Source organism: Haliotis rubra, unplaced genomic scaffold (genome assembly GCF_003918875.1).
Source record: "Haliotis rubra isolate DU_JTF1 unplaced genomic scaffold, ASM391887v1 Scf53, whole genome shotgun sequence".
Taxonomy (NCBI): Eukaryota; Metazoa; Mollusca; class Gastropoda; order Lepetellida; family Haliotidae; genus Haliotis; species Haliotis rubra.
In genome coordinates, this window is record NW_025767224.1 from 2,080,175 (window position 1) to 2,103,179 (window position 23,005).

At 41.7% G+C, this 23,005-nt stretch overlaps 1 protein-coding gene across 2 annotated transcripts; it reads left to right on the top strand.

Moving 5' to 3' along the window:
• Positions 1 to 1,752: 1,752 nt before the first annotated feature.
• LOC124253045 lies at positions 1,753 to 22,349 on the top strand. Of its 2 annotated transcripts, none has more exons than XM_046686763.1 (8): positions 1,753 to 1,856; positions 11,928 to 12,184; positions 12,709 to 12,755; positions 12,984 to 13,007; positions 15,639 to 15,825; positions 16,391 to 16,437; positions 18,699 to 18,786; positions 22,303 to 22,349. In XM_046686763.1, exons 2-7 carry the CDS (start codon positions 11,932 to 11,934, stop codon positions 18,744 to 18,746), a joined length of 606 nt encoding a protein of 201 aa, XP_046542719.1. In that variant the 5' UTR covers positions 1,753 to 1,856; positions 11,928 to 11,931; the 3' UTR covers positions 18,747 to 18,786; positions 22,303 to 22,349. The 2 variants fall into 2 exon arrangements, with proteins under 2 accessions (XP_046542719.1, XP_046542718.1); XM_046686762.1 differs by lacking the exon at positions 22,303 to 22,349 and adding an exon at positions 20,818 to 20,864.
• Positions 22,350 to 23,005: the final 656 nt, after the last annotated feature.

The following is a 23,005-nucleotide window of genomic DNA, read 5'->3' on the forward strand; positions in this document are numbered from 1 at the left end:
CTTAGCTACCCACCAAGACCAGACAGGGATGTTTGGTGTTTGCAAAAGACGTAATTAGTCATAGCATATTTATCATGAAATTAAATCCCTCGTTATTACTGATATAAACTATATTATTAGTATATTTCAAGAATAATTAGCCCCATGTACACGCATATTCATGCGTTTTCGACACGGGTTTTACCTTACATTGATATTTACTATAAAAGGTTTTATAAGGGTTTCAAAATCCCGTTTGTGGTTAAAGGATACAACTTGCCAAGACCAGACTGTGTCATTACAGCGTGACAATCAAAATGGCATTTGTTCCGGTAGCTATCCGTGCGTGCAATTTAACTTTATGCTCCTGTGATACTGCCAAACCGCTGTGATGTCACTGAACTGTCATCATCTCTACGCTGACGATAATCAGTTGTATATTTCCATCAAACCATCAGAAGTTTCACAAGGAGTTCATAAGATCGAACGCTGCATAATGGATATCCGGGAATGGATGGCTGTCAACTATTTGAAGTTGAACGACAGCAAGACTGAGTTCCTTGCCATAGGCTCACGGCAACAGCTGCAGAAGATGCCACCTGGAATCACACTCAAGATAGGAACTGAGGATGTGAAGACCTCAAACTCAGCCAGAAATCTGGGAATCATCTTCCAGTCCAACATGTCCCTAGATGAATATGTCAAGTCCCTCTGCAAGTCATGTTTCTTTCACATCTACAACATCGGCAAGATCCGCAACTTCCTAGACACTGAGACAACAAAGCTCCTAATGCAAACACTTGTAATCTCAAAGCTGGACTATTGCAACTCACTCTTTTGCAACACGGCATCTTCAACACTTTCTAAATTGCAGAAAATTCAAAACGCAGCAGCTCGTGTGGTCTCTCGAACCCATCGCCATGACCATATATCGCCAGTTCTGAAATCCCTTCACTGGCTTCCAGTAAAGTACAGGATCTACTTCAAGATTCTGCTACTGACTCATAACTGCCTCTACGATGACCAGTCCTGTGACTACCTTCGCCAGCTTGTACATCTGCATGTACCCACCAGAGCTCTTAGATCAAAAGATACGTTAAGACTAACACAGCCAAGCACTAAAACATCAATGGGTGATAGAGCCTTTTCTGTAGCAGCACCAGCTCTGTGGAACAATCTTCCAGTCACCCTCAGACGAACTGAGTCCCATTCACAATTCAAGAACTTGCTCAAAACCTACTTCTTCCAGATGGCTTCTGAATAGAACTCTTTTCACACTTATTGTGTTTTTAACGATGTATGCAGCGCCGTTGAGCATCTATGATGGAAACTAGGCGCTATACAAGCCAATTATTATTATTATTATTATTATTTGCAGCGGCTCAAACAAATAAACCGGATAAGAATGAAGCATACAACGTTATGGACGACAACTTCTTGTTTATTGCATGGAGCTAAAGCTTGATAACGGAGTAAGAATATACATCGAAACGTCACTGTGTAATAAAGAAGATGTTATCATACATAAAGTTGTATGTTTCATTCTAAAAAGCTTGATAACTGTGTACGAATCTACATCGAGACATCGTTCTATGCACCACACAGGAAGTTGTCACCCATAAAGTTGTTTGCTTCATTTTAGACTTACAAACTTCTACAATGCTAATCAAACAATCACTTCGGATAAGGTTTATGCCTTTCACAACCCTATTTTCATAGGCTTATTGTTGGAGCCCTATTAATAGTTCCATGCAAAAAGAATATTAAGAAACGTTGATAAGGAGACCTTCGAGAAAACCCATCCTGATTCCTGTCAGGTATAAATAGATCCGCACGTCTCGGACGGTCATCCTGTTCCGAGCTGTGGTACACGACAGGTAATATACTGATCTTGTTAATTTTGTATCTTAACTTGTAATGTATTGCGGTATATGCATTTGCTATATGCAATGATAAAGTGTTACATGCTATTTCACAACAGTAATACATTTTGTTGATTGGTAAAAGTTATTTTATGCCTTTTACTGAATATTGACTCATGTAGTGACTGGAATGCCCATGAGTGCTATAGAACCTGAACACCCTCTCTTGTGACTAGTGTTTGGAACAATTAACCTCAGATTTTACCAATGTGGGTTTCATAGGATCTTACTCGTGACTCATGTAGTGACTGGAATGCCCATGAGTGCTATAGAACCTGAACACCCCTCTTGCCTTTCACTCGTGACTCATGTAGTGACTGGAATGCCCATGAGTGTGCTATAGAACCTGAACACCCTTCTTGCCTTTCACTCGTGTGACTGGACTCATGAATGCCCAGTGACTGGAATGAACCCCTTCTGAGTGACTCATGTAGTGACTGGAATGTCCATAGTGATAGAACCTGAACACACCTCTCTTGCCTTTCACTCGTGACTCATGTAGTGACTGGAATGCCCATGAGTGCTATAGAACCTGAACACCCTTCTTGCCTTTCACTCGTGACTCATGTAGTGACTGACTGGAATGAACACCATGAGTGTGATAGAATGCCCATGAGTGAAAACCTGAACACCCTTCTTGCCTTTCACTCGTGACTCATGTAGTGACTGGAATGCCCATGAGTGTTATAGAACCTGAACACCCTTCTTGCCTTTCACTCGTGACTCATGTAGTGACTGGAATGCCCATGAGTGCTATAGAACCTGAACACCCTCTCTTGCCTTTCACTCGTGACTCATGTAGTGACTGGAATGCCCATGAGTGCTATAGAACCTGAACACCCTTCTTGCCTTTCACTCGTGACTCATGTAGTGACTGGAATGCCCATGAGTGCTATAGAACCTGAACACCCTTCTTGCCTTTCACTCGTGACTCATGTAGTGACTGGAATGCCCATGAGTGCTATAGAACCTGAACACCTCTCTTGCCTTTCACTCGTGACTCATGTAGTGACTGGAATGCCCATGAGTGCTATAGAACAACACCTCTTGCCTTTCACTCGTGACTCATGTAGTGACTGGAATGCCCATGAGTGCTATAGAACCTGAACACCCCTCTTGCCTTTCACTCGTGACTCATGTAGTGACTGGAATGCCCATGAGTGCTATAGAACCTGAACACCCTTCTTGCCTTTCACTCGTGACTCATGTAGTGACTGGAATGCCCATGAGTGCTATAGAACCTGAACACCCTTCTTGCCTTAGTGACTGGAATGCCCATGAGTGCTATAGAACCTGACTCGTGACTCATGTAGTGACTGGAATGCCCATGAGTGCTATAGAACCTGAACACCCTTCTTGCCTTTCACTCGTGACTCATGTAGTGACTGGAATGCCCATGAGTGCTATAGAACCTGAACACCCTTCTTGCCTTTCACTCGTGACTCATGTAGTGACTGGAATGCCCATGAGTGCTATAGAACCTGAACACCTCTCTTGCCTTTCCTGGAATGCCCATGAACACCCTTCTTGCCTTTCACTCGTGACTCATGTAGTGACTGGAATGCCCATGAGTCTGACTCGTGACTCATGTAGTGACTGGAATGCCCATGAGTGCTATAGAACCTGAACACCCTTCTTGCCTTTCACTTGACTCATGTAGTGACTGGAATGCCCATGAGTGCTATAGAAGCTGAACACCTCTCTTGCCTTTCACTCGTGACTCATGTAGTGACTGGAATGCCCATGAGTGCTATAGAACCTGAACACCCTTCTTGCCTTTCACTCGTGACTCATGTAGTGACTCCATGAGTGCTATAGTGAACTGGAATGTGACCCATGAGTGCTATAGAACCTGAACACCCTTCTTGCCTTTCACTCGTGACTCATGTAGTGACTGGAATGCCCATGAGTGCTATAGAACCTGAACACCCTTCTTGTCAATACCGTGTGTGTCCTCCTTGGGCAGCCATGCAAGCCCAGGGTCTGCCAGGCATTGACAAGCACAATCTCCGAATCAAAGCTTGTGGAACGGCTCTCCAGTGAAACTGCAAAGCTTGTGTCAACTCAGCTACAATTTGGGGAGGATTCAACTGACGTCTCACACGGCGCCCAAGTTCATCCCACAAATGTTCGATCGGATTAAAATCAGGTGATCGCGAGGGCAAGTTCAAGACATCCACATTGTTCTGATGCATAAAGTCCTGTGTTATCCTAGCCGTATGTGGCCTGGCATTGTCGTGTTGGAACACGAGGTGATGTCGTCCGTGTCGACCCATCAATGGCAGAAGCACTGGTTGCAACACGTTGTCAATGTAACGTCGGGCGTTGAGGTTCCCTTGAAGAACAACCAAGTCAGAGCGGAAGTTGACGTTAATTTTCCCCCATACCATAACTCCACCACCACCAAAGCGATCACGCTCAATGACACAAGGCTGAGCAAAATGTTCATGATTACGGAGATAGACACGTAGCCGACCATCAGGGAAACTGACGTTGAAACGTGAAGATGACATCTCGCCTCTGTCTAGCACCAAGATAGCTTCCAGCAGCTGCCCAACGTTGACGATTTAGGCGATGTGCATGGGTGAGGATCTGTCCACGATAGGGTCGACGACATCGGATGTGACGTGCAGCAAGTCGACGGCGTACTGACCGGTCACTGATGGAACGTCCAATTGTTCCTATCATGGCATTTGCAGTCTCTCGTGCAGACCTGAAGCGATTCCGAAGATGACTAACGACGATGTACCGATCTTGCCTTTGTGACGTCACACGAGGCGCTCCCGGACGTGGATGGTCTTGGGCACTTCCTGTTGCCTAAGACGTTCCTGTAGCCTCGAAATGGTCGTCTGGTGGACGTGGAAGTGATTAGCAACATCTCTCTATGTTTGGCCAGCATGCAGCATTCCAATTCCTTGGTTCCTTTGGGCGTTGATCAACCGTGGCATCTTGAATGTGAATGAAAGCCATGGTTTTCTGTTCATCTAACTGCATTGTCATCGCACATGCTCTTGGGTGCGTTTGAGATGTCACGTCCCTGTGATTTGAAAACGTGGGATTCGAACCTAAACATCAGAGCTGTGCATTCCTTAACCATATGTTTTCACCATATTGTAGTTTTGGAAACAGTAACATCTCTAAAACGGACTTAGAGTAGAAAGTACAATATTCGTTTTTAGCGCCTCTCAGTATAGTTGAATTCCTGTCGTACATTGTGACAAGTCAGATGTTTGGGACCTATTCAGGTACCTTTACACTTCGTTTTTATGGATTGGATTATGTAATGTGTTTTTGCTTTTTGTTTTGATTTGATTCGTTTGTTTTATTTGTTTGTATTTTTCCTTTGTCAGTGTGTGATACACTTTCAAACTTTCATTTTGCGTTTGAAATCCACCATTTATCGCAAGGACAACTGTTGCCAAGTTTCGACTCGTAATTTAAGACAGCATTCGCATACAGCTTCCATGTGTGTTTTTGTCATGTATTTGAGTCGGTAACCTTCAAACCACGAGGAGTCGAGTCAAGAGACATCAATCACTGAGTGTCTCTTAACTGGGAGTCGAACCCCGTCTTCCTGAGGTCTTTTGCTGTCACCCCTTTCTAAGTTTGAGTTAGGAGGGATACCAGTATATAACTATGTGGTTTATTACACCGTTTCGGTAGGTGTAGGTTCTAACACCATCACCACTGGCTGACAGTATTAGAAACTACACCGAAACGTCGCCCTCGCTGTAATAAACAAGTTATTCACCCATATACTGTTATCCTTTCTGACCCCTTTGTAATATCAAACCCGTCACTAGCTATGCATCTTGTAAGGGGGGTTTTGGTGTGTGTTTGAACAGAATATCCGCCATTTTCTTTTTATGACGTAACATAGGTGTGACCTTTGTGTGACCTAATCGATTGTTGAACCCCACCCTCCTTCGGGAGTCCGGCCCAGGTGTGTGTGTCACCTTCAGGTTCACCTTAGTGGTCTGTGATTATTATTCAATTATCTTATGAGTGGTATGAGTTTGCTGACTCGAGTGTTCACACAGCTTAGACTAATGCTTAGTCTCTGAATATAAATATATAATTTTGATCGTAACAAACAAGCCCGTTTAAATTGAAAAGGAGCCCTAATGACCCCAGAGATTCAGAACCTGAGGAAATCTAGACTTGCTTTATTTAGGGCTTTAGCACTGCAGAGAGGGCATGTGGCAGTAGGGAAAATAATGTGGTTCAGGGACTGTGAGACAGACTAAGCATACGTGTTCAACATAGAATTAATATCACACTATGAAGGGGAATTAGCTGCGATTTATTAGGTCAAAATATCAGAGCGCATTTTGTTAAATCAAAGTTTAATATAGCTGTCACACAAGGAACAAGTATTTTACATTTCTGTCAACAATAAACGGTTGTAGCTGTTAAAATTCATATGGGCCCGTATATGCGTGAATTGGGTGCTGTCTATAGGCACTAATACATAACACTATGCTATTCAACATAGCACAATCGCTTGCTCGCTGAGCCGTAACTGAAGAGACATGTGACAGCCGCGATTGGATGAAATAGTGTAAGGTGTTATATTTGTTAAAAGCACCTCCATCCAGTCATTAAAACTGACCACCATTTTTAAGTATTTAATGCTGTCATTTGTATCAATTATGCTTATGCGTGTACAAATATGTTCAAGTAGGTGACAGATGGTGCGGACGTGGGAGGGTTGATGTGTTTAGCTTCCTGTGTGTGGCTTCCTGTGCTCAGTTAGCCGGTTCAAGTTGACCAGAAATTGTTTTATTGTAATTTATTGGTCATACTGTATTCATGTGTACATGGTTGGTGATAATTTTCAGCGTGGTGTAGTGTCACATACGGTCACCTTTCCGCCTTTTAAAGATCAGACTATAATCATGAGTACATGGCATGGATAATTTTCAATGTGATGTTGAATGTATGCTGACAAGTGGTCAGCTTCCGTTATGTAGGGAGACAAGTGTCTGACCGGAATTAAATACAGGAAATAGTAAGCAGTTGATGACTGATGGTCAGTGAATATCTCAAGTAGCTTGGTTGTACAGTGGTGGTCAGCTTCCGTTATGTAGGGAGACAAGTGTCTGACCGGAATTAAATACAGGAAATAGTAAGCAGTTGACGACTGATGGTCAGTGAATATCTCAAGTAGTTTGGTTGTTCAGTGATGAAATGATTTAGCATTTGTCATATATATTACTGAATAAGAACTATGTGTTCTCCTGTAAAACTTTCACTTTTATTCAACATTTTAAAACTTTTACTCTCAAATTGCAAACATAAAAAAAACCCCATCTTATGTCCATGTTTATGACACTTATTTGATGAATGAACAGAGAACAGATTCTTGCCGTCAATGGTATTATCAATAGGTTATTAAAGGGAAGATTACCAGTGACTTGATATGAAAGGCGTCGTTTCCTGAGGAAAAATGATAGAAATAACTACCTAGCTGTGTTATGAAGATTAGTTCGCCCCCTTTGGACGACATACAGTATGTGGAAGAGTCTTTTTGCCAGTTACATACCTATCGTCGCATTTATTTTGAAACCGCAGTTTGTCAATGCACTCAGAGATGGGGCAATTCAAAATGCCTGATTGTTTGATAGAGCACTGGCTTAGTACATCTAGTACACCCGTCTTAGGTTTAGTTTGTCAATCCGGGGAAAGAACATGTATGACCATCCTGGCAGTGATGTTGAAAGCTACACCAATCCATGAAAGGTCAATTCACACCATGGATATCTATATATAACAGGCCACGAGGGCTATCTAGCTTCATTTAGCCGTGGACCAGTGACAGTGACACATCACCTCAAGTCGCTCCCGTTTTCATCATGAATAATCCACAATACAAACTCTTTGTACCCGATGCCGATAAATGGACACGGTTTTACATGCTAAGGACTGAAGGGAAAGGAGATCCTTATCATTCTATAATGCGTGGAGGAGAAAAATCTGCCATGATGTCTGTCGATCGATATTTGGAACTGTATGACCCAGAGTCGAAGAAAGATAAACCAAAAGAAACCACAGAGCAACCTAAGATTAAGTTTGTTACCCCTACTCAACAAGTGGTCGAACAGGCCAAGGCTCTTATTCAGATGCAGAAAAAGGGGGCTCTAAAGCTGGAAGTTCCTCCCAGATTCCCATGAAGAAACGGAAGACGACTTTTTAGATAAAAGCTGCCTGTAGACATGGTTCCCTGCCATTTAGACTCAGACCACCATGCAGTCAACAACGTGCCCTGTGTGCTATCAGACTTTTTCCAGGACAGACAATATGTTGAGACATAGAAGACAGAAACATCAACAACGCTCTCTTCCTCCTCCTCCTCCACCTCCTCCTCCACACCACATCAACAACTCTCTCCTCCTACTCCTCCTCCTCCTCTTTCATTAATGCCGACTTGGCAACATCATCAGCAGCATCAGCAACTACAGCAGCAGCAGCAGCAGCAACCAGTGCAACCACATTCATCAGAAAGTACTACCCAGTCATTGGAAGAATGTAGGCTGCGACATCCATTCATCATGATCGTCTCAGGGCCAACCTCCTGTGGGAAAACCTACTTAGTAAAACAGCTTCTAGAAAGGATGAACATTAAACCTTATCCTGAACGTATTATATGGCTCTACAAACGATGGCAGCCCTTGTATAACACCATTCAAGCCTGTGTTTATCCATACGTTGAATTTCATCAAGGCATTCCTTCTCACCTCGAAAAGGATGTGTTTCTGGACCCCCATGTTGTGAACTTAACGTCGACAGCGAGCAAAGACCCATGCATTACAGATCTGTTTACGGAAGGAAGTCATCATCGTAATCTCTCAGTGATCGCCTTGAACCAGAATTTGTATTACAGTAAGGATCCCACACAACAAAGAAACTGTCATTATCTGCTTCTGTTCAACAACCCTATCGATCAACAACCCATCATTACTTTGGCGAGGCAAATGTATCCAGGTAACACAGACCATTTCATGGAGCCATTTCAAAGGGCCACCAAGAAACCTTATGGATACTTGTTGGTTGATCTAAAACCCCAAACACCTCCCCATATGCGACTTTGTCCTGCATTCAGTTTAAAAAGAGGCCTCCAAGCTAGGACAATTCAGTCCGAGTTAGACGTTCAGAGTGAGCAGACGTGTGAAGAAAACCTCTCAACCATGCCATCTTGTGATGACTGTGGACTCGTGTTTCAAGAAGTGCATGATTTGCAAAAACACAGAAGAAACTGGTGTCCCAAAAGTCTTCAGTGGGTCCACCTGGAATACCCCAAGTGAAAAGGAAGTGGGAGGAAGACGATAACTTCTCTTCTGTGAAGAGACCACGTCCTCTGTCAGATTGTGACTATTGTGGTCAAGTGTTTAGCAATAACCACAACTTACAAAGACATTTACACGATAAACAATGTCCTGAAATGGAAACTGATGGGGATGATGAATCGTTAAACGATGTCACACATGGCAACAGGAAAAATAAGATGGCTGATCTCGAAGAGCAAGGTATAAGACAAATGTATTCACGTACGCGTGAGCTGAATGAAGACTTTTTGGATGAGAAACGACAGCTGTACATGAAAAGAGGGTTACACAAAGACATGATTAAAGCCAAACTGAAGAAATTCATCTGGAGCACGTTTAAAGAGACGTATGCCCGATTTATTACTTATCTGTACCATATGCAGTTGGGTCCAAAGACACAAGGAATACTGAAACGAGTACAAGACACAAATAATCTGTATCATGACGTGTTTTCCAAACTGTACCAATATAAGTCTTGGGTAGAAGACTTAATTGATGATGATTATGAAGACATGACATCTGATGAAGAGAGTGAAGGACAGGTGGATGAGGAAGGGCAATAACACAACAGATGTAAAGTAGGCATTTGGGAGAGCTTCTATCCTAATGTCTACTCATTTGAAACGGAGCTAATAAACAATGAAATCTGTATATCTTTCTTGTTTCTTAATGTATTGTACCTGTGAAGGTGCGGGTTACCCTTCAGTAACCCATGCTTCTCGTAAGAGGCGACTAACGGGATCGGGTGGTGAGGCTCGCTGGCACGATTGACACATCTCATCATCATATCCCAATTGGGTAGATCGATACTCATGCTGTTGATCACTGGATTGTCTGGTCCAGACTCGATTATTTACAGACCATATAGCTGCGATATTACTGAGTGCAAGATAAAACTAAACTCACTCACTCGCTTAATGCATTGCTGGTGAATTGTACAACAGTTCGTTGTACAAATCTTTGTTTTACAACTGATAAATAATCCTCCCTATGTCACTGAATACACAGAATACAATTCTTAACACCAGGAGGTCCTAACCTCTTCATACCCCACACACTACAGTCACAAGAAGCTTACACCAGTATTTCATTGTACTGTCTGTGGAATAAGAGCGGCTAACGGCATGTGAGTAACCTATGTGTTACATGATGTCAAATAAGTGTCATAAACATGGACATAAGATTGGTTTTTTTATGTTTGCAATTTGAGAGTAAAAGTTTTAAAATGTTGAATAAAAGTGAAAGTTTTACAGGAGAACACATAGTTCTTATTCAGTAATATATATGACAAATGCTAAATCGTTTCATCACTGTACAACCAAACTACTTGGGATATTCACTGACCATCAGTCATCAACTGCTTACTATTTCCTGTATTTAATTCCGGTCAGACACTCTGTCTCCACCACTGTACAACCAAGCTAACGTGACCATCAGCTGACCAGACACTTGTCTCCCTAGCACCACTTGTCAGCATTTCAACATCACATTGAAAATTATCCATGCCATGTACTCATGATTACAGTCTGATCTTTAAAAGGCGGAAAGGTGGCCGTATGTGACACTACACCACGCTGAAAATTATCACCAACCATGTACACATGAATACAGTATGACCAATAAATTACAATAAAACAATTTCTGGTCAACTTGAACCGGCTAACTGAGCACAGGAAGCCACACACAGGAAGCTAAACACATCAACCCTCCCACGTCCGCACCATCTGTCACCTACTTGAACATATTTGTACACGCATAAGCATAATTGATACAAATGACAGCATTAAATACTTAAAAATGGTGGTCAGTTTTAATGACTGGATGGAGGTGCTTTTAACAAACATAACACCTTACACTATTTCATCCAATCGCGGCTGTCACATGCTTCAGTTACGGCTCAGCGAGCAAGCGATTGTGCTATGTTGAATAGCATAGTGTTATGTATTAGTGCCTATAGACAGCACCCAATTCACGCATATACGGGCCCATATGAATTTTAACAGCTACAACCGTTTATTGTTGACAGAAATGTAAAATACTTGTTCCTTGTGTGACAGCTATATTAAACTTTGATTTAACAAAATGCGCTCTGATATTTTGACCTAATAAATCGCAGCTAATTCCCCTTCATAGTGTGATATTAATTCTATGTTGAACACGTATCATTAGTCTGTCTCACAGTCCCTGAACCACATTATTTTCCCTACTGCCACATGCCCTCTCTGCAGTGCTAAAGCCCTAAATAAAGCAAGTCTAGATTTCCTCAGGTTCTGAATCTCTGGGGTCATTAGGGCTCCTTTTCAATTTAAACGGGCTTGTTTGTTACGATCAAAATTATATATATATATCAGAGACTAAGCATTAGTCTAAGCTGTGTGAACACTCGAGTCAGCAAACTCATACCACTCATAAGATAATTGAATAATAATCACAGACCACTAAGGTGAACCTGAAGGTGACACACACACCTGGGCCGGACTCCCGAAGGAGGGTTGGGTTCAACAATCGATTAGGTCACACAAAGGTCACACCTATGTTACGTCATAAAAAGAAAATGGCGGATATTCTGTCCAACCCCCCCCCCCTCCTCCCCCCCTTACAACATATGCAGGCTGCCATATAGCTGGAATATTGCTGAGTGCGGCGTAAAACTAAACTCACTCAATCTCTAGCTATACAGAAAACTCATTTTCTTCCCCAGAAAGATGAATCTCCTAATTGTGGCTTTGGTAGTAGTGACGGCTGTCTTGGCCGATGATCACCATCACGACTACACCGACCCTTCTAAATTCGCGGACTACCTGAAGGATATACGAAAGAGTCACGAGTTCCAGTATATTCCAATTGAAGAACAAGCACTCTTCGAAAAGCTCGTCTCGGCTGCCGAGCAGGGCAGTACCGAGCTGACGGCCTTCATCAAAGCCCAGACCTTCGACAAGATTATTCGTCTCATTGATTGTATGTCTATGTTTGTCCACACACACTGATATGAATGCTCGGGACAGCCGACAGGCTACCCAATTTATGTAATCACTCAAAACGCACTTTTTAGACTATCTACACACAACATCTCAGATGGGCATGAGCCACTAATATACACACAGACAGTATCTCAGATGGACTCACTGCAACACCGAGAACAAGAACGAGCCTAAACTGCGGATCAGCATTAAAAACATCACAATGTTATTTCAGAAAATGTCCCCAGTTTCAACATCTGTTTTTCTAAACGCCCACGGAAATAACGCTAAACACAGAACAGACAACAAGGTAACAGTTAATTGGCCCCAGAATGTCCGTAACATATTGACACTACCACAAGAAAATAAGACAGAAAGTGTCTATCTACAGAACGCACATATGGAAAAGCAACTGTTTTCGGGATCATCTGATATAGATCTTTACAAGTATGGCAGAAACTGACCCTCTAAGAACTTCCGCATGAAGTTGAAATGTTACACATATGTTTGATCCATCTTCAGACTTGGACGATGATGACATTCCCCACTTTGAAGGTTACCTTGCCTATGTAAGTACCCTGATGCTTTTTGATGATATAGAATCGTAACATCTTAACAGCTGTAAATGTGTGTATTTAACTGTTGCTACTTCTACTGCTGCTACTGCTGCTGCTGCTGCTGCTACTACTACTACTACTACTACTACTACTGCTGCTGCTACTGCTGCTGCTGCTGCTGCTGCTGCTACTACTACTACTACTACTAATAATAATAATAATAATACTCTTCTGTTTTAGCATCTGGGAGGAACCATTTTAGGCGTAAGTAGATTTATGCGAACATTTGTCCCCATGATTTTAAACAGTTATTCTAATGACACTGACTGAAATGGGCTTCACACATTGTACCCACGTGGGGAATCGAACCCGGGTCTTCAGCGTGAACCTTTAACCTTTCACCACCCTGGAAAAAGGAAGATAGTTTTGGGGATATGCAACTGCTTTAATGCCACATTTCGGTGTAGACATTACTACCATTATCAAGCAAGTCATGTGTAGCGTTATCGATCACGTACAGAGCTCTGTCGTGAGATAAAAATACGTGGAAAACTGATATGATACAGAATCAAATGATGAAAGAGACTGACGATGACGTATGTTCGCCACGCCCACTTCGAAGCTTATCGAAAATATAGACTACTGCATTCTTAGATTTTTATATATTCGACTGGGAATATATATTAAAGGCTATTTTGAATTCTTTTAAATTTCGTAACTATTGATACAAACTTTATTGGAAAGTATGTATTTTTAAGAAGACGTAAACCGATAATACAAGCGATTCAGACCTTAATATGAGGAATTTGGAAACATGTCATGCTTGAATTGAAAAGCAAGATGATGGTTTTGGGCGGGTCGTGGCCTAAAGGATTCCATATTGAACATGTGAGGTAGTTCATCACTGTCACAAATACCATAGGCTCAATACAACTGTTTTACCTGAAGTTTTTAAAATTAAATTACTTATAAGTTTAATTTATTGAAATGTGCAATAGCCCGATGGTCAGGAACAAGTACCTGATGTCGAGAATCTGTCTCCGGATCCACTCTTTATTGACGCACTTGCCGAAGTGAAAGACTATATAACGTCAGTGCAAAAGAATACCTAGTCAGTGTATAACAAATGCTTTATCCAACCGATATAACTGTTATAAAGGTTAATGCCAAAGAACTGTCAATGGCAGAGTCGATTGAAATATCCCGACTGTTTCATAAACATGTGTCACGATCAAATAGTTATTACATCGGGTGTTCGCGACACGGTGAGAATGTGCTGCCCCAAAGGTGGCATCCACTACAAACAGATAAAGACAAGGTTGATTTGTTCCCCTGGAAGAAACACAGGATCATAAGTACAAGTTGGCAACCGCATCTCGTATCGTGGTACTTTACTGATGCCTCAAATTGCGAAATTTCTTCCGCATGTCTATCAAAAGAATTTGAAAGTCTTACCGAGGCTATGACCTTGATCAACACATCTTCTGGGTAGGTTTCGTGTGGCGCTGTTTAAAATCTTGGTTGAAAGAGGTGCCAGTGAAAAGCAAACACCAAAAACTGCAGCGGCTGAAATATTTCGAGACACAAAGGGAAAGTTGACTATTGTAAGCTGAAGTCATTTTAAGATTGTTTTCTCTTGCTGAGTCGGCAGATGAATCTGTCCCACTTGTCTTTGTGCGAAGTGGCTGTATGACTGTTGATGAGCGGTATGAAGTCAGCGATATACCCGAATCGTCAAATATGCTTTTGGTCTAATTCAGAGCGGAAAATCCTATCATTCTGTACAAACAAACAGGTCATGTTCAATGGATTTTATGTGGATTTAAAGATTAACATGATATCGTATAACAAAAATATAGCTAATCCTTATAACTTATATGAGGAGTTCAGAAGGACATTTGTTGGTGTCAGTTTTGCTGGAACATATCTAATATCGTTTCTTAATTTGTGTTAAGAAATACTTCTTCATTATCTTGTGAGATCTATAATTTAAACCATAATTAAATAACATGTGTCTAACATCAGGCACACAATTCCTTATCCCTTTTAATTGCCTTGGCATTTTGTAACATTGATATGGCTACCTTTGTACTTCCATTTAAAAATATCCAGTAGTTTCAAACTCGCAGCTGGCTGTGAACAGTTTCCCGTTTCCAGGTTGATTTAAAGCATATTTATCAATTCTTAAACGTCGCTTTATAAAGAGTATGACATATTTTAACTGATTCGAAATCCTTAATGCTCAATCTGTTGAGCCGTACAACAGAAAGGATGCAGTGTTGCCATGAAATGTAGATGAAGTCAGACAGGTATTTTACAATTGCCTGACACGCCTGTGATGATGAGCGATTACGAGGTATACTTAGGAGATAATCCTATTGTGTTTACATTTTTGAAGTGATTATATTTGGTTGAACGCTGCTAAATGTCATTTAAAACCGAACGCGTTAGCGAGCGACATTCTACCATGACATATGCACCATGAAAAAAACGCGTTTTAAATATGCACTCATTCCCCTTGCGTAGTGTTGTTACCTTTGTAAGGGTTAATGAGTGCAAAATATTCCTACGCGCAGTGAAGCGGCTCTCAGAAGTGGTTATTGAAAATTTGTCACTTCTAATTTTTTTAGTAACAGCCAATCGAAAACGAACATACTTAAATGTCATGGTAGAATTATGATTCGTCACTTTCAAATGTTTATCAGAATATATCTATTTTGTCTGCTTCCATTGAAATAACATTTGTTTTCTCAAACCTTACTTCTGAACACCACCAAATACAGAATGATTGTAATTCCTCAAGCTGTGGTTGCTAGCCTAATACATATTTGGACACCAAAGCACCCATTGTTTAGGTGCTACAAACACACTTACTGGGATTTTTCCTTTTATCAGAAACGACAGAGTGGGAGCGACCTGTTTAACTTCTTGAAAGACCTTGAACTGATAAAGAAGATTGACGACGATCTCTCTCCTGCGGACTTGCAGATGTTCTTGCAGCTCGTGTACGCTGCTGAACACAATACCCTCACCCAATACATTAACAAGACCGGCTATGGCAACGTGCTGGAACTTATGGCACGTAAGTATATAATATGCATGCTGTGGACAGGAAAACACAGTATCTACCACAATCTTGTCATGGTATTAGAATGAGATTTAGAGAATTGGCAGCTCTTCAGCTTCATACGATCTGTGTGGAAAATGAGAAATGACAAACATCTGAACCTTTCAGAGGCCCTATTGACACCAGGATGACCCTAAGGCATGGCGTGTTCATTTTACTCCTCGGTGTAAGGATAAAGGATGAGGCTATCGAAACCTCAGCTCAGTTCTCTTCAGCATAATCCGGAAAGCCCTCCCTTTTGTCTGTGCCAAACGCTATCAAGAGCCTCCACCCTTTACTCTGTAGTCTAACGCTGATCTCAACTTTACACTTTAGGCTAACGCTGACCTCAACTGGTTTGTCTCCAGTATAACGCTTTCCTGAACCTGTTCTCACTGATCTTCACAGCTGTTGACGACCCCCCCCCCCCCCCCCACACACACACACACACACACACTGCCACCCCTCACCCCGTGCTCCTGGACATTAGAAGGGGAGAACGTCAATGTCAGTAAACTCATGTTTTTCATATTTGTTGCAGAAATTGATGACGATGAAGCCCACGGCTTTGACCAGTTGATCATCAGGGTAAGGGTAGACACACAAAATTGATGATTTATCCAATCTCAAATACGGTGCAATATGGTAGAACAGAACAATAAAACAGACTGACCACTAGTCATATAGGAGGCTGGGGTCTACGAAATCTACATACTGATATTATATGCATCAACGTTGAAAAGCATCAATTTACGATAAGCAATATAAACTAAGCAGCAAAAGAAACGTCAGTTTGGAATTTTCCTCGCAGAAACGGATAACTGTCAACTCATTTAATGTTTTGATTGTATATTTTTGACAACATCTCCAACTTTACCTGAACAAAGACATTCCTTCCCAAACTCAGAATGGAACCTAGGAAATGGTCTCAAAAACACAACCTGATCTCGGAGATGGTACGGTGTTCTCCATGTTTTTTCATGCAACTCATGCTGCACGTGCTGTTCACAAGGACCAGCCCTATGAAATGCACCCCCAAACCTGGTTGAAACATTCACATCACCACAGCTCAGAGGAACTAGGCGCTAGGAAGACTTGAAGCTGGCCACACTGCACAAGCCGTTGCCAATCACTTCCAGCAACGTTTCCGGGCCACCAACACCACAAATGATAGCCCCCGTACTGGCAGAGCGACAGCACGTACAGAATCCCTTCATGCAGGCATCCGAAACAGCACGCCAGACAGTGGGAACACGCGGAGGACCAATCAGTACTGATACAGTACGCCGACGTCTTAACAGCGGGAACCTCCATTGCCGTAGACCTTACCGTGGACCTATCCTCACCCCTCGACATCGGCGTGAACGTCTACAGTTTGCCCGACAACACCAAAACTGGCGATACAGGCAATGGAGAACTGTTCTGTTCACAGATGAGAGTCGGTACTGCGTATCAACTGCAGATGGCAGAACAAGAATATGGCGACGACGTGGCCAGCGTTACTCAGACCAATGTGTTATGGAAAGAGACTCATGGGGAGGTGCAAGCATCATGGTATGGGGTGGAATAGGCCTGTTCCAGAGAGTGGGTCCTGTGGTGTTCCAGAACTTTGGTCCAGGGAGAGGAGGCGGCATCACAGCGGTGCGCTACATCGACCAAGATCTCAGACCCCACGGCATACCACATTTCGCACGTCACCGGAACAACATTTTCCAGCATGATAACGCCTGGGCCCATACTGCCAGAGCTACACGAGACTTCCTACAGCAGAACGGTATCAACATTATGCAGTGGCCAGGCCTTAGTCCTGATTTAAACCCAATTGAACATCTTTGGGATGAAATTCAGAGGAGACTGAATAATGTCATACGAAGGCCGAACACAGCCGATTTATTGCGCCAGGCCTTTCTCAGAGTGTGGTTCCAGGTGCCAATGGCCTTCATCAATCGATTGGTGCACTCCATGCATAGACGCTGTGCTGCAGTTATTGCCGCTCGTGGTGGTCACGCTAGATACTGAAGTCAAGAGTCTGAATGGACTGCAAACGTTCACTTAATGTCTTGAAATTGTGCTGAGTTATTCATTGATGTGTCAAGATATTGTACACAAAAATGTTTATGATCCGCTCATTATGTCCATTTCTGTAACGATTTGATTACAGTGCCTATCTAATTTTGAATTCGTACTGACGTCCTTTTTGCTGCTGAGTATATAACCACTTTGATGCTTATCGAAACAGGACAGAATTCGTCTGTTTCACAATAGCACATTATGTGTTGATTGTGAAAACAAGCACGTCAAATGATGATCAAATAGAAGAAACACATTTAATGTCATAGAGATCATTTAAAGTACTATTTACCTCGTGACAATGTTAATCAAGTTAGACATGGCAATATCGCAGGAGTTCAAAAGTTTCTGTAAAAATTTAACATATCCTTTGTTCAAGTGGCTGTCTGTGGAACACCTGAATTTAGTCAGCGCTGTCAAAAGCATATTTTGAAAATAGCTACAAGCACTTGACTCGTATATCCAAGCGTTCTCACATCAGATCAGTTGTCACATGATCTCGGACCCCCGTTTCTTTCACACAGCTCGACAGCTAGAATTTAACGTAGAGATGATTTTTTCTACCTAACTGAACATCTGGCCACATAATAAGCCAATATAACCTTAGATGAACGGCATAGTCTTAATAATCTTTTACGAGTCATTTTCCGTATTATATGAAACTCCAAATACGTCTGGTCCATTTAAAGAAGACCGAACATAGGAATTATATGAGAACGACAGTGGGTTTTGATTGGCAGTTTGCTTGGGTCTTATTTTCCATCCTTGCCGTGTTACAGCATCTGGAGTACGAGGCTTCTCTAGCGACCACCGGCAGCGCTGTCTGATCCAGTCGGCTCCATGTAAAGACAGTCCAATATACTGCAGGTAATGCCATTAAAGGCACCTGTTCTATATGACACTGTGTACACACCACCAAAATGCTCAAAGATTATTCGACAGTGAACTGAGTGAAGCTGGTTAAAAGCTATGTTGAATATTGATTTCGTTAAACGATGGCGATGAAGGTTTCGAAGTTTACAAGTTAATAAAAACACTCTGTCACGTGCTGACATCAACATACAGAACCATTTAAACAATTTAAATGTTTCGGACTATTTTGATTCTTTGAGTGGGGTTCGGCAAGGTTGTATTTTAAGTCCTCTTCTATTTGCGTTGTTTGTTAACTAGTTGTATACGGAAATAATTACTTGTGGTGACAGGGGCGTATTTATTGATCCAGAGTTATGGAATTGTATATGCTACTGTATGCAGATGATTTATGTTTGTTTGCAGATTCTGCCATTAGTCTTCAGAGGAAGATCAATGTATTACTACAGTTTTGCAAAAAAATGGGGCTTGTCTGTAAATTTTGAGAAAACAGAGGTGCTAGTGTTTAGAAATGGTGGTAAATTAAGGCGGTATGAATCATGGTACTTTGATGATCATAAGCTAAACGTTTCTACATATTATAATTATTTGGGTTTATTGTTTTCAAATAGACTTTCATGGTCTAAATCGGTTCAAAATCTGGTAAATAAAGCGAATAACGCCTTGTGTTCAGTTAAGGTTTTTGGTAGGAGACTTAAAAATATTTCTCCAATTATTTTGTTCAAAATCTTTTGACGTTCAGATAAAGCCGATAATTTTGTACGCTTCGGAAATATGGGGTTTTCGGAAATGGCATGTTATTGAACAGTTTCACATCAGATTTTGTAAGTATGTGTTGGGCGTAAGTTATACATGCTCTAATGCTGCTGTATTGGCGGAATGTGGTAGAAATTATATTTATGTTGATAGTTTATTACGTGTTATGAAGTATTGGTTCAAACTTTTACGCTTACCAAAGGATAGAAATCCAAAGCAGTGCTATATTATGTTGCACAATTTAGACGAAGTTGATAGGAAAACGTGGGTATATTTTGTCCGAAATACTTTGTTCAATTATGGTTTTGGTTTTGTGTGGGAAGCTCAAGGAGTTGGCAACGAGGAACAATTTTTGAAAGATTTTCATGCAAGAGTTGGTGATTGTCAGAAGCAATTCATATTTTCAGAAATGCACAAATGTTCATCGCTTGATGTCTATTCCAGTATCAAAAGTGTATTTTGCATTGAGCCATATTTAACATTATTGAAATCTAAAGATGCGAGGCGTCGAATAACAATGTTACGAATCGGTGCACTTCCAATATATAAAAATACCGGTAGATTTGATGGAGTTCCGAGGCACCAAAGACTATGTAATATTTGTAATGATAATTTTGTAGAAAATGAATTTCATTTCCTATTTGAATGTAAAATTTATCATGATTTGCGCTATAAGTACTTTAAAGCATTACCAAATTACATAGATCAGCAATACTTTCTAAACACATTATCCTGTACAAAGTTTTCAACACTAACAAATTGTTCTTCTTACATTAAGGAAGCATTGTCATTGCGTTCTTTATACACATAAACCTGATTGTCAAATGCCACTATCTTATAATTACACATGCTTATTTGTATTGTACGTGGGCCTAAGGCCTTGTTACGAAATAAACTTGATTGATTGATGGATTGAGAACCATTGCAAATCTGGGATTGGAATTCACGCGTGCAGACCTCTGGGACTTTCTGTGGAACAAACTCTGCAACGAGGGGCGGTGGGGTAGCCTAATATTTAAGCATCCGCTCGTCACGCCGAAGACCCGGGTTCGATTCCCCACATGGGTACAATTTGTGAACCCCATTTCTGGTGTCAACCGTCGTCATATTGCTGGAATATTGCTAAAGCGGTATAAAACCACACTCACTCACCATAAGGAACGAAACGGCAAATTGAATTACATGTAGATGACTGTGCACCTAACCCCTTCGCGTCCCATATAACTAATGTTTATTCAAATGAGTAATTCGACATCATTCTTTTCTTTACAGACATGCCCATTGCCAGTTGGGAATAAAAATTGTGTATTCAGTGAAAAGAGATCGTTTTTATCATTGTTTATCTTATGTCAAACCCGTGAAGATCAGGGTTAGAATTGATCTTCAGTAACTCATGCTTGTTATAAGAGGCGACTAACGGGATCGGGTGGTCAGGCACGCTGACTTGGGATACATGTCATCGTATCCCAACTCCAGACTCGATTATTTACAGACCGCCGCCAGCTGGAATATTGCTGAGTGCGGCGTGAAACCTCACTCACTCACTCACTCACTCATGTCACTTGTGTGAGATGTCCTGTATCTGTCTCATTAAATAGTACATGGATGATATCCAAAGATACAAGCTTGATATCACAATACCTTCACTCTGTGGTTGCCCTTAAGTTGTCTCTGATGAAACCACCAGATGAACCAACAATCAGCAAGTGTAGGGATCTGAAAGATATTGACGCTGAGGCCTTCAGAGAAGATCTACAAAATTCTGTCCTGGTATCTTCAACCCCGTCGTCTGTTGGTGATCATGGGACATTGTACAACAATACCTTAGCCTCACTTCTGGATAAACATGCTCCGTCGGTGGAGAAGAAAAGACATCAACGTCCAGGAGGTATTAACAGCCAAAATGAGACGACGACGGGCAGAGCATCAGTGATGAAAGTCACGACTGGAGGTTCATAGGCAGATATTTCGCGCTAGCAGAAATCAAACTACCTCTGTAATTGCTAAAGCTAAACGGGGTTATTGCTTGCAGGAGATAGAGAACTGTGCAGGCAAACCAGCTCGTCTTTATAAGTTTATCAGGCAGCTGCCTGATCATACACCGAATGATGAAGTTATACAGGACAACAAAAATATGTCAGATTCAATAAATGAATTCTTCGTCAACAATATTGACGGCTCCATGTAAAGACAGTCCTACATACTGCAGGTAATGCTATTAAGGGCACCTGTTCTATATGACACTGTGTACACACCACCAAAATGCTCAAAGATTATTCGACAGTGAACTGAGTGAAGCTGGTTAAAAGCTATGCTGAATATTGATTTCGTTGACCGATGGCGATGAAGGTTTCGAAGTTTACAAGTTAATAAAAACACTCTGTCACGTGCTGACATCAACAAACCGAACCATTGCAAATCTGGGATTGGAATTCACGCGTGGAGACCTCTGGAACTTTCTGTGGAACGAAACTCTGCAACGATGGGCTGCGGGGTAGCCTAATATTTAAGCATCCGCTCGTCACGCCGAAGACCCGGGTTCGATTCCCCACATGGGTACAATGTGTGAAGCCTATTTCTCGTGTCAGCCGCCGTCATATTGCTGGAATATTGCTAAAGCGGTATAAAACCACACTCACTCACCATAAGGAACGAAACGGCAAATTGAATTAGATGACTGTGCACCTAACCCCCTCGCATCCCATATAACTAATGTTTATTCAAATGAGTAATTCGACATCATTCTTTTCTTTACAGACATGCCCATTGCCAGTTTGGAATAAAAATTGCGTATTCAGTGAAAAGAGATCGTTTTTATCATTGTTCATCTTATGTCAAACCCGTGAAGATCAGGGTTAGAATTGATCTTCAGTAACTCATGCTTGTTATAAGAGGCGACTAACGGGATCGGGTGGTCAGGCACGCTGACTTGGGATACATGTCATCGTATCCCAACTGTGTAGATCGTAGATCATGCTGTTGATCACTGGATTGCCTGGTCCAGACTAGATTATTTACAGACCGCCGCCAGCTGGAATATTGCTGAGTGCGGCGTGAAACCTCACTCACTCACTCACTCATGTCACTTGTGTAAGATGTCCTGTATCTGTCTCATTAAATAGTACATGGATGATATCCAAAGATACAAGCTTGATATCACAATACCTTCACTCTGTGGTTGCCCTTAAGTTGTCTCTGATGAAACCACCAGTTCAACCAGATTCCACCAAGTGTAGGAATATGAAAGATATTAACGCTGAGGCCTTCAGAGAAGATCTAAAAAATTCTGTCCTGGTATCTTCAACCCCGTCGTCTGTTGGTGATCATGGGACATTGTACAACAATACCTTAGCCTCACTTCTGGATAAACATGCTCCGTCGGTGGAGAAGAAAAGACATCAACGTCCAGGAGGTATTTACAGCCAAAATGAGACGACGACGGGCAGAGCATCAGTGATGA